This window comes from Nipponia nippon, unplaced genomic scaffold (genome assembly GCF_047370975.1).
Source record: "Nipponia nippon isolate SJK-2023a ecotype South Korea unplaced genomic scaffold, ASM4737097v1 scaffold_9, whole genome shotgun sequence".
NCBI lineage: Eukaryota > Metazoa > Chordata > Aves > Pelecaniformes > Threskiornithidae > Nipponia > Nipponia nippon.
Window position 1 is genome coordinate 31,976,430 of NW_028262413.1, and position 12,736 is coordinate 31,989,165.

The 12,736-nt window shown below is 37.5% G+C and overlaps 1 protein-coding gene across 6 annotated transcripts in view; it reads right to left on the reverse strand.

Moving 5' to 3' along the window:
• The window catches only part of ENTREP2 (endosomal transmembrane epsin interactor 2), a 167,541-nt gene that overhangs the window by 22,251 nt on the left and 132,554 nt on the right, over nt 1-12,736 (reverse strand). For 3 of the 6 annotated variants that reach the window (XM_087744977.1, XM_087744975.1, XM_087744976.1), the window contains exons 6-8: nt 9,866-9,883; nt 7,039-7,199; nt 6,286-6,421 (exon numbers count right to left, since the gene is read on the reverse strand). In XM_087744977.1, the coding sequence (XP_087601103.1) occupies nt 6,286-6,421; nt 7,039-7,199; nt 9,866-9,883 (315 nt within the window). The remainder of the gene's footprint in view (nt 1-6,285; nt 6,422-7,038; nt 7,200-9,865; nt 9,884-12,736) is intronic. The other 3 variants (XR_015701556.1, XM_087744974.1, XM_087744973.1) reach the window with 1 other exon arrangement.

The following is a 12,736-nucleotide window of genomic DNA, read 5'->3' on the forward strand; positions in this document are numbered from 1 at the left end:
AACGGCACATTAATCTGCAATTTATCAAAACAAAGTATAGAGCTGATGATCTTAAGAACACACCTGACAATGTGAAATAACTGTCATATAAGCTGCTATTCAGACTGAAAGCTATTTAAAGATATAGTATTTTACAATGTCTTTGGGTCAGGAGCAAAAGCAGGGCAAAGAACGTGCTTAAAGCGATTTTTCATTTTTTCCAGGATCTACAAGCTAAATTCATCTTGAATTCACAGGCAGCTGGGGCTGCAGGCCCACATTACAAAACTTCATGTCTGCAATGCTTAAAAATAACGGTTCTATTACAAGCAATCTCTTTTTCTACAGTCTGCATTTTTCCATATTACACTTTTTTTACACCACATTATATCACCCTAAAATAGGACAGAGAACAACAGAAAGCATAAAAACAAGCACAAGAGCAGTATCTTCCTTTGGTTAGTTGCTAAGATGTTAACACCTAATATATTTTTAATCCCTATAATATCATTGCCACCCAATGTGGCTGATGCAGGGTGCTCTCCAGCCTATCGGAGATTGCTGAAGGGAGGTAACACTAGGACTCACCTTTTTTTATGAAAGGATGGATCTAAGTGGGTAACTTCCCTTCACTTTTGAGAATCATGTGAACAAAATTGCAGAGTCAGTCCTGCTGGAAAGACTTGATCCATAAACACCTGAAATTTAGGAAATCTGCTTTCCACTGATTTTAATAGACTTTGGATTGGACCTTGTTGCCAGTCTCATTAGATTTTTAGCAGTTCTTTGGGATCATGATTATTGAAAAAATGGTTCCAATAAATAGCTGGTAACAATAAATGAGAAAAATACAAAAAGAGAAGTTGAAGGGAATGACATTGATACCATCTTTAGCAGAAAGCATCATATCTGCTTCTGTCTGTAGGGCCACAATTAACTAGTAAAAGCTTATTACAGTTGGTGACAGAGTCTAGAAATAACCATCAGTCACCTTATTGAAAACCTTTTTGTCAAGAGCTTAATTTGTATCTGGCCTTCTAAAAAATTGAATGTGACACTATTACTCTGAAGCTATTAAGGAAATAGCTTCCAGTTCACATGCCAGTGTAGATTAATGCACACATATATATGCATAACGTACTGTGCTCACTAATTTTTTTTTCTATCCATCCATCCATCCATAGCTTACTACAATCAAGTGATCAGGAAACAACTTCTGATACAAATTTAGTTTTTAAAAGTGATTTTCAGTCTAAGGGTTAGCAGATACAACTCTAAACAAAGAGCAGGACCAGAAATACTTTAACTCAGCAATAGATGGATAGAGAACTGGGAAGCAAAGGTGAAGTCACTCATATTTTTAAACGATTTGCTTGGAAATTTCTTAAAGGATCTTTCTTTATTGAAGCAGAATATTGCATCTGTGGTAAAAAAAAAATAAATTAGTGGTGTCACTCTAAGTTGCAGACCATTCCTAGGAACTAACTGTGGAACTGATGGGAACTAATTGGAAAAGAAGTGTTCTCAAATGCTCTTTGTTGCTGGAGAAAATTCAATCAGACTAACTACATTTTGGAAGAAATAATATAATGTTTTAAGGGTGTTTGTTTCTTTTTAAAAATCTAGGGGTTCTTTTTTAAATCTAGGTGGTTTCACAAATTCTTAATCATTGACAGGAAAATATCTGCTGAATATTTATGCTGAAACATTTATTGACCTTTTACATTCTCCCAGTCACCAGGCGGCTGTAGTGACATTGTCTACTACCTATAAAATGACCTCAAACCTATAAAATGAGTTATATGCAAGGCTGAGGTTTTCGCAAACCCATACTAATGAAAAAGAACCATCTGTGGCTTTGATCTAGTAAATTTAAAATAACAACATTATTATACAGCATATAAAGCAAACTTAAGGCTTGTGAAAAAAAGCTGCCTTAGCAATTCTTGAAAGGAAAGCATTGCATCTCCCCAGAAAAATACACTATTTTACAGGCAGAAGAAATACGTACATTGTATTTACATACCTTAGATTCCTATTACACAAACATTTCTAGATTATGACAGTTCGATCTTCATGTCTTGTTTTAATTTTCTGCTCAGTTTGCCAAAGGGAACAATGATAGTGCTGACAGAACTTTTTGACCTGGGAGTAAGACAACTAAGCTCATTTGACACAAGCCACAGAGCAGCTATCGATACTCTGCTTTGACATCTTGTTGGAACGGAGCTTGCACAGAACACACCACGGGCCCAAGGTGTATTCCAACGTGGGCAGGAGACAAACTAGTTTACCTTGCAGTTAGGTGTTAATCTTGAGAGTCCTTCAGCTCACCTAGGGTAAGGCTGCCTGTTTCACTCGAGGAAACTACAGAGAGGAACTGTTCTCAGCACTCTCTTCCATGCAATGAGATTTGTATCAGCCTTTCACATCCTTTGGAATTTAGAGGGCCACAAAAGCTCATCCAGCACACATCACATCCCTTCTCAGGCTCTGCCTCAATCTCAGAGGCTCCTACACAGGCTGAAAACCTTGCAGCAACATACCTAAAGACATGGGGCTGCATAAAGATAATATTCTTAGAGGTGACTCGTTACTATGTGAATCAAAGGACATGGCCTCTCAGCTTAACCTCTGAATGCTTGCTTACATAGTGCAGACTATATTATATTACAGTTTTCTCTAATTACAACTGCTGGAAATAAAAAACAAAACAACAACAACAACAACAAAAAACAAACAAAAAAACCCCACCGCACAAAACCATGCCACCAAACAAACCAAAAAACCAAGAAAACCCCAAAAAAACCCAACAACAAACCCCAACCTGAACACAACCAAACCCCAACAATATGACAGATGGGACAAATTTACACACACGGAAATTGCTTCTTGAGACCAAACAGAAGATGGTGATTATTCCGCTCTATATAAAATCTGTCACATACAGAAAAGCACTCGTTATCTTTAAGGTTTCTCTCTTAAGGGCCTCATTGTTAACTAGCATCCTTAATAGTGGGAAAATAAGAAATTTCAAGATTTCAGGCATGCAGAAGAAATCAGGGATATAATTTGAATTTTGGTTTCTTTTTCTACTTTTTTTACTATTTAGCCATATTTTGCAAAACATATGCCATTTAAACTTATCCAATCAATGGGTTAATTTTTCCTTTTCCTTCCCTTGTTCTTTTTCCATTGACAAGAATAATTGCTGAATGTATTTTATATGCTTCTAGAGTTGATTAACCTTCTTGCTTGGGGGAAGGAGAACCGTGATTTTAATTGTAGGAGATAACACTGACAATTTTTAGTCAGGTCAGAGTTTTGGTTCACATAGGGATGGCACATGGTTTCAGACAGGTTCCTGCACAGCCTAGGGTAACAAAACCTTATTGACTTGCACATCCTCAGACATAAAGCTGGTAAAGACAGTCACTAAGCGATCAATAGGAAAAGGAAAGAAAAAACATGCTTTTAACAAGCCTGCACAGCCTACAGGTTAGTAAACCTTATAGAACAGTCACTGGTATAATTCGCCCAGAACCCTGATCTATTTGTTGTCTTTTCTATATCCTAGTCAGTACTTTGCATGGAAAACAGTGTGAAAAACACTTTTTTCATAGTCATAAAATGGGAATTCCTAATCAGTACAGATTTTTACCTAGATGCAACCACTTAAATTAGCACTGACGTTTGTTGTACGTGAAATGCATGAAATATTGAGTCTAATTTGATACAATTTAATAAAAGTCTAAGGACCTCAATCCATTTAAAAACAAACAAAACCTATCGCTTGATGCTCAGCAAGAGGTTTTACAATTATGACGTTATTACATAATGGTTTCCAGAAGCACTTCTGTAGCTAAAGCTCTGCCGTGATTTCCATTGCAAAGTCTGCCTTTGAGGGATTTATAAATCTAGTTATTTCAGTTCATACTGTACTGTAGCTTAGCGCATATTATATGGGAGCATTTGCATCGTGTAAGAATTTAGGACTCCATTTTGTTCCTCTTGTAGACCTAAAACTGTCTTAGACTTTGGCTCCATTCCTCCATTTACAGATCGACTGGGACACTCACTGCAAAAAGATACATTAGTGCTTTTGTTGTCAAGAAAAGTACATGGCTGCAAAGTCCCCGTGTAGGCTTTAGTTAGCATTGCCAATGCACTTCACTTCTGATACTCAGCACCTGTTGTTATTTTGCTCCTACAAGCTCTCTGAACCAGCAACTATCAGGCATACATAAACTCACTCCTGGAAGAAACTATATAATTAAAATATAATTTAGAAATTAAAAATCACCACTTGTTTTCACTTGTGATTAGAACAAACACTTCTGAAAACCAGGTGGCCAGAGAGTAATAGGCAAGACACTGACACTGACCCCAGATACCAAAAAATAACAGTCAATACATCTGCTCATTAAAGCTCATGCTCTTCTTGCATAAAGCATGACTCTGCTGCTTTAAATTATGTCTTGTTAAATTATACTTTTGTTATATGCTGGTGCTATTGTGCTGCTGGATGTCGATGCTCATGCAAAGTGTAATCCCAGTTACAAGAGTGCTCAAAGTGATTTCATGCTTAAGTATAAATAAACACTTTTCTAAACCTTACTTAGTACTACATACGAATTCTTATCACAGATACGATCCTTTTCTTTCCCCCCAAACCATGTATAATTCATGTCGCTTTTGCCAATTATTTTTTTTAATCACAGAAAAACATCGACTCCTCCAGGGCCTGCAGGTTCCTCTGAGTTACTGTAAAGCGAAAAGGATGGAACTTGGATAAAAAAATTTTAGAAGGGAGATGGCCTTGGAAACTCCAATTTTGTTGTGCAGAAGTTCCCTCACATACCGATTCATTTTATTATATTAGAGCCAAATAAATCAAAGGTAGCGCAACGTTTGGCCTGTTTATTGTGGCAGGTGGTGCCAGTCATAGAAGCTGCAAAGTTAGGCATATCTTGGAGTTTTTTAATTGCATTTTTGTCGGGGCCTGTGCATCTCAATGTTCTTTTTTTCTCAGACACTTGTCTTATTAATTGTCTTAATAGGCTTCTTGTGTGTAATTTAGTTTTGTGGTTCCAGTTGTGGTTTCCCCCAGTGTGAAAAAAATCACTAGCAAACTTTTCAATGTTTTGTTTTGAGGAAATGCAAAGTACTCCCCTCTGTAACGTGGGTGCAATTTGCCAACCTGAACACACACATTTCCACAGTTTGCTATTAACAGCTGAGAAGCAATACCTAGAAGGTTTGAGTCCTTGAGTTTTTACTGCAGCCTGCAAGAAATCACAGTTTCTAAAAGCAATTTTAAGTATTTTCCCATTTGTGACAGCTGATTCAATTATCACAAATCACGTCAAGCAAAACTTTGCTCAAATCAGCTTTGGCTGTACATGCAGATACATTACAATTCTAGCTTCAGTTGAGTTGACACTGTATAGTAAAAAATAAGGGAAAAAGTGTAATGCAAATTTTTGTCTGAAGCATAATGGATCCTTTCTCAAAGCTCAGAATAAAGGTGTCACGCACTCTCAGGAGTAACTGTTTCTGCCATATAACAGCAGAAGCTATCAAAAGCGGTAACAGCTAAAAGCATAAGCAATAGATGGAGAACTACTCATTGCTATTTCATAGGAAGAACACGTCCCTATCCTTTTATCATTCAAATCTTTGCCTTGTATGGTTTCTTATCAGCTAGTGTAACACCGAGGCAGGAATCAGTTTCTAGCACTTTGGTGCCCGACAGGAGCCTCCTTAGGGAGGCCGTATCTTACAACTACTACAGCATAAATTTGGCACTGAGTTCCAGGCATCCTGTCAAGAGCAGAGCATACCATTGTAAGAACCAACACTAAACCTGCTTCCTAATTCCTTATTACCTACAGAAATTAAGAAATGTAATTTCATTTTAGAACATCATTATCCTTTTCAAATAAGGAAAAACACTGTGCTTCGGTGATTCCAATCCATTCTTCTAGGTTTTGTTACTGACAATCCAGTATCATACTACTTTTTTAACAGATGATAACAGCTGAAATATTACTACTCACATAAGCATTTGCCCAACCACGCACAAGAACATAAGGAGAATACACATTAAGTAAAATTTGTAAGTTAAACCCTATTAAAGAGAATGGTCTGAAAAATGTGTTTAAAGAATATAAATATTTTCTAATGGTTGCTCCCCCAAAGTACAATTAACTCCTACATTATTTTAGGTCACTAAATTTATCTAAAATTGTTTCGCATCATGAAAATTGGAAGACTATGTAAAGAATTTCTTGTGGCTTTCCTTACCTGACTGGCAGGCGTCTCTCCAATCACTGCCTCATAAGGAGGGGGCAGCTCAGCCGGATACAGCATTGCTGGGCTGTTAATGGTTACTTCATATAAAGCACTGAATGGGGAATGAGGAAAATCCAAATGGAGAGCTCTGTTTAAAAATACAATCAAACTTAATTATTAAGAAATTGCATTAGATTTATTTGGTAAGCTATTACCTACACCACAGTGATGCAGAGTGTTCTCTGAATTCAAAGCCCGTATACTACAAAGAATTATATTGAAGAAGTTTACTAGACAACCAAAAGGAAACCCGCATTCACAAGGTAGCTTTAAAAATTGTATTTCATTTTGGATGCCAGCCATCTCTACCAGCTCGTTTTGCAGTCATTAATGTCCTTCACTACTCCACAGTAATACACATTAACTGCAATGATTTCCTTAGAAAATTAGATCTCATATTCAAATTCAAGTATATAATGTTAACAACTGTGAAAGGATTACCCACAAGCTGATCTCTGCTTTAAGTTTAGATATCGTTATCCTTGTCTTAGCTAAGTTCAGTCACTTCCCTATTAAGGCAGTGCTTTAACATAAATATTTCCAGGTGCATCCTAACAAGTTTGCAAAAAATGTATGTCATCTCTCTGGAAAAGAAGCACCTAATATAAGTGAAGGACATTACTTGGCTTCCCATTCCTTGAAAAAGCTTCATAGTCTGTAGCTCAGAACTATGCAGTGACTGTAACTACAGGGAAGAAGAATCACCTCTGTGCCTCTATCACTGGTGTGCAGGTATATTCTGGTGGGTAGTAAGGCGGAGGTGGTATTGGTGGTATGAACTCATCAAAATCCAAGGTTTGATGCAGGATAGTTCCATGTGGAGTCATGCAGTCAGGATTGGTTGAATGTGGCCTCTGCGGCAGAAACTGAAAATGAACAGGTCAAGTTCCTTCAGATGGTAGAAACATCATCACCAATAACAAAAATTTTAATAAAAGGTCAGTATTAGCAACCCTGACCGATACCCAATTTCATTAATACTCATGCTGAAATGAAAGAGACACTTCTGGAAGCATAAGAATACTTGAGATCAGTGAGGAGTGCGAGTCAAACTGCCAAAATATAACACAAGGTTTTACTAAGGACAGAGAGGCCTGTGCCTCAGTCACTCTTACAGGATGCAGAACATAGACATTTAAAATGAAATAACTTTTCAATAAATACTTCTACCTTGTAATACAATTTTGTTATAGCACTACATAATCAGCTGTATTTTAATAATTGATGAACAGTAGATACAGCTACTAAAATAACTGTTTGCATGGTTTTGTTTCCAATCTGAAATGCCTTGTGCTTATAGAGAAAAAAGCCAACCCCACCCCCCCCCAAAAAAAAACCAAATAAAACAAACTAGACACAAGCTACCACGTATTCATTGCATTTTGAATAAGACAACTACAAATATCCCACCTATTTTTCCCTTCCAAAAAAAGGGCCATTTATAACAATTCTTTATTATTCTTGTAAAACAAAATATTCTTAATAGCCATTTATGGTTTGGTGATACAGACACTGCACACTTAAATGTGGTATAAAGGTTTTAAATACTGGCATGAAAGTGAGAAAAACATTTATTCTATATAAACATCTCAAAACCAAAAAGAAAATAACCACACTGAATAATAAAAAGTAATAATACTGAGCATTACTGTCAACATTTGTGACAGGAACCTAATCAGCTTCTAGCATAGCAGTGATATCAAGAAGCCATTCTGATACGTTCAATATCAGAAGCACTGTAACTTAACAAGCCTTCTAGCAGAGGCTTAAACTACTTCAGTATCAACTATAGTCCATTCTGCAGATCACATGGAACCCAGCCACCTTGACCTGGCTTGATATGGTCCCCATGGATAACCAGGGATCAAAAGACAATCCAAAACCACAGAAGAATTCTTTCTTCTCCAGGCAAGCTTCTGCTGTCATATCACTTTTCTTGGATCAGTAGGTGACTTGGTCTTTAGCTCTTGCCTTTTGAAACAAGTGAGCTAAGAAAATTTGCTGAAGGCACATTTCTTTTTTATACTGGAACAAGAGAATATATGTCTTTGTACTGTTGTCTCGTTACATTATGATTTGTTTAAATCCATGATAAAGTCTTAAGAAGCAGTGAAATAAAAGGGAAAATGCTTATGCTTAGGAGATCCAGCAAATAGAAAGTAAATTACCTGAATTTTTAATGTCACAGTTCTATATTTTTTCACTTTTTCAAATTTAATTTGGTGCAGCAGCTATGCTGAATTTACATTACCACAGAAATTATACTAGTCTTTGGTATTTAAAAGGTTGAGTTACATCTTAATTCTACTAAACACACTCTATGTATGTTGTTTCAAAGGTCAAAGCTGTAATAACGCAACACAACAGAGGGTCAGGAGGACCAATTTCAATTGTTTGTGAAAATGAACTATTAATTGCTTACGAATCGGCTCTCTAGAGATATTTTTGCAAGCAACTATTAAATAACCTCCTCTGCAGAATATGTTAGATCATTACATCTTACACCCAATTCAATGACTTTCAGCCACTGAAGTCTACAGATAGTACATGACATCTACTTGATTTACACTTCGTTACATTAAATGTCTGATGCTGTTAAGCACTCTTTCATGTAAGATGTGATGCTGTTATCCTGAGTACCATCAGACATTTCTACAGGTTTGTCTTACAGAATAAAACTACATTTTCACGGTCATTCAGTCTAAATTCACCTGGTCTTTCAACAGCCGTTTCCCAAACTGTAACATTACATTAATATTAACTGTTAAACACCAAACTTCTGCCCTAAGTGATATAATTACCAGCACTCATCAGTCTGCTACCATCCCAAATACACTGAAGAATCTTACAGGAAAATGGTAAGCAAAACGAACTTCAACTTAGTGACCTAAAAGATGTATAAAGATTTATTGTAATGAAGACAAACATCTATATACTCTGGCTCACATTTTGTACCCTACTTGATCCCACCAAACTCAGAACTACACTGAGTTTTCCTAGGAGAGTTAATAATTTGGGTCATTTTTACAGTCTGGAAACTAACCAATTTTCTTTTACAACTTTCTGTACCTTCTCCCAGACTATTTCCACATACTGCCATGGAACCCAAGCTTTGGGTCGCACCAGAGAACATGTGGCTCCATCCTCTCAGTTCTCAAGTTCCCTGGAGCTTGTTTCATTCAGCGACATATAGGGAGCGATACACTTCACACCCCTCGGAGCGAGGCAACTGAACACATAGCACTTTTACAGTGAGTAAACTATCAGCATACGTTTTGCGGGATGTGACAGAAGTGAAAGGTTTTACACAGGGCAGAAGAGGCTGTGGTTCAAGACGGAAAAGACCTAATGTTTAGATGCAGTTCAGTTTAACAGTAGAATCATTTGCATCCCTTTCAAGAACCTTTACTGGGAATACAAATCATGGCAATGAACTCTGTGTGACCAACACTGAAAATGAGTGGCAAAACGGACATGAAAGATGCACATACTTGGGGGGGGGGTGTGTGTGTGTTCATAAACAACAGTTTACCTGTGTGATATCATCCTGCTGGAAGGCACAGAAATTAAAAGTGAAAAAGGCTGTAAGAGGGAGACTAGCAGGAAATGAAACAGTAGCAAATATAAGGGATTATCACAAAGAACAGACATCCTTGAGAAAACAATCGGAAAGCTATTAAGTGGGAAATAAATCATATCTTATTCCATACTACCCTATCTACTAATCTCTACTAGCCTGCAAAAGTTTATTCTACCTACAGTAAAGTGTATTTTTAAAATCTTTAAGAGTTAGTCTCAAATGGTGAAGGCCGGCAGGGGCTCAGCAAAGACTTAATACACAGTCCATAGGTAAGAAAAAGACACGGTAAGAAAATGCAAACAGCTGACAAAGCTGGACTAGATGGAGGAACGCTGACAAATGCTTTCACAAGGAAACACATGGTTTTGGTGTGAGAAGACAGTTGTTACTAGATAATCAGTCTCAAAATGTTGATGGCAAGTAGGACAGGCAACAGCAAGGACTGCCACATCAAAAACGGGGGTGGCCTGTTTGGTCACAAGTATAAACAAGATCAAGTTGCATTTGATGTCATTTCAAAAACCGTAGCTCACACTATGGAACAACTCTCAAAGCAGGTCTCCTAGCCAGGCTTTTGGGATTAAACCAAGGGCCACTGCAGAAGCAATGGATAGAAAATGGTTGCAGACAAGCATAAACAACAAATAGCACCACCAGTAAAGACTATAAATAGCCAACACTGTTAAAAGCTTTGCATAATTTATAGCTATCAATAGGTATTTTGAATATATTTACTAGGCATAAATAGATATCCCCTGGCTCTGGAACTCCCAAATACTCAGCCATTTCTGCTGACCACCTGGAGTTGTTGGATGCTGGGAGCTTTCAGAAATCCGACAGGCAACGACATACAGAGCTAGAATTTGCGCTCCTCTTTTAGGAAATAGCCCACCTTACGGGCTAGCATTCAAACTACTATATATATGCAGGGGTTTTTTTCATCCTTGGCCTAAAGATGGCCTTACTTTAGTCCATGGAATGTGTCTGACACCTAAGAGGTATTATACATAGATCGGTGCATGTGCTAAATGGATATATAACATAGTGCTCACATTGCACACAGAATTTTATGTGTTTTAATTGGGCATGCCTAACTTTGACAGAGTTAAACAGCCTGATTTAAACAGTCCTCATCTTTATTTCATACTGAGAACTACTTATTTTGTTATTTGGTTTGCAGTTATGAGGGAAGAATAAAATACGCTATCCGGTTGCAGCAGGGTAAACGAGGAAGCTGTACAATGCTGCAGTTTTGCACCCCCTTCTTTCTTGGACCTGAATTCAATACAGAAGTTAGCCATGGCATCAGCAGCAAGTTGTTCGCAAGCAGAGAATCAGAAACACAAACGTTAGGAGCACACCACTTCCAGCAGGAGCAGAAGAGGTAAACGCTTTCTGAAAATGCAGTTATGCTCAAGGGTCCGCATGCCATCCTACTCAGAAGTCCACACAGCCAGTGATCTAGGGCTGGACGCCAGTGACCTTCTCAGCAGGCTTAGAACCTGTAGCAAGACACATATGCTGTCACTTCCCAGTGAAGAAGGCAGTGCTTTGTAGAATAACAGAATTCTTCTCTCAGTTTGTAGCTCTTCAAGGGGAAATAAACACCATTAGATACATATGAATAAGACTGTCAAACTCTTTTTTATTGTCAGACCAAATTTCCAGCTCTTCACTGAGAGGCTGTCTAAAAGTTGGTCACTGAAGTGACTGGAATGATTAGAGTTTCTTATTTATGTTCTGAATATTTTGAGTATATTGAAGTAAAAGCTGATGGAGGAGTCTCAATTAAGGAACTGAAGAGACAGCAGATAATGACTGTAAATATTATTCTCTAATGAAACAGTTACCCACTAGGATACAATGTGGTAAGCCCTTCTACCTGAGATCTGTGAGACTAAGAACTCTCCATCAGTATTTCCAGGTATGGGACACCCCTACTAAACATCAACAAAGACATCCTCTACTCTACATGTTCTGCAGCTGATCAGCACTCTTGACTCCATGTAAACGACAGTGCTGGGATTCACTGCTTAGCAGCTATGACATACCTAAACCAGTAATTGCCATACATCAGTATGTGACGTGTGCTCTAAGGGAATCTTCTCATCTAGACTATTTCCCATATCTGCATGTAATTACCTCTGCCTTCCATATCACATTTAATAAATTTACTGTGTAACTTTGAAATGAGTCCTTTGGAGGGTTCGTTATCCTCATTTAAGTCTCTATATGTAATTTATTAAAACCTGCTAATTCTTGGGAATGGGAAATAAAAACTTCTAATTGCATATAATTAAATACTGGCATGTTATCTATAGGAAAAGCTCTTTACAATATACTTGGGTCTGTAATTCTGTCTTCAATTAACTGTCCTCCTCCTGGACAGGTTGCTCTTTTCCTTTTCTGAACCACTGGAATCAATATCTCCTGGAGGGAAATGTAGATACTAATTGTCTGCAAGAACAGAAGGATCACGGCTGACTCTTCTAATTTGTCCCTGATCTTGAAGGGAAATTGCAACACAGAAGATATTATGATAAGGAAAACATAGATTCAGATTTTTCTGCTGTGTCGTTTCCAGTTGCTGTTCCGATAACCATCACAAGCCATTAGCTCTGTAGTCTCAGACGGACTGGTCTGTGACACTACATCTCTCCTGAAGTACTGACTGTATTTGAAATAGTCTTAAATATTAAATATTCTTATTATACCAATAAAATGTGAAATGGAACATGGTACATTTTCTAAAAATGTCACAAGCTTTCCTACACCAAAGGTTTCTATTTTACCTTTTTATTTGTGGTGGGGGTGAGGGGAATA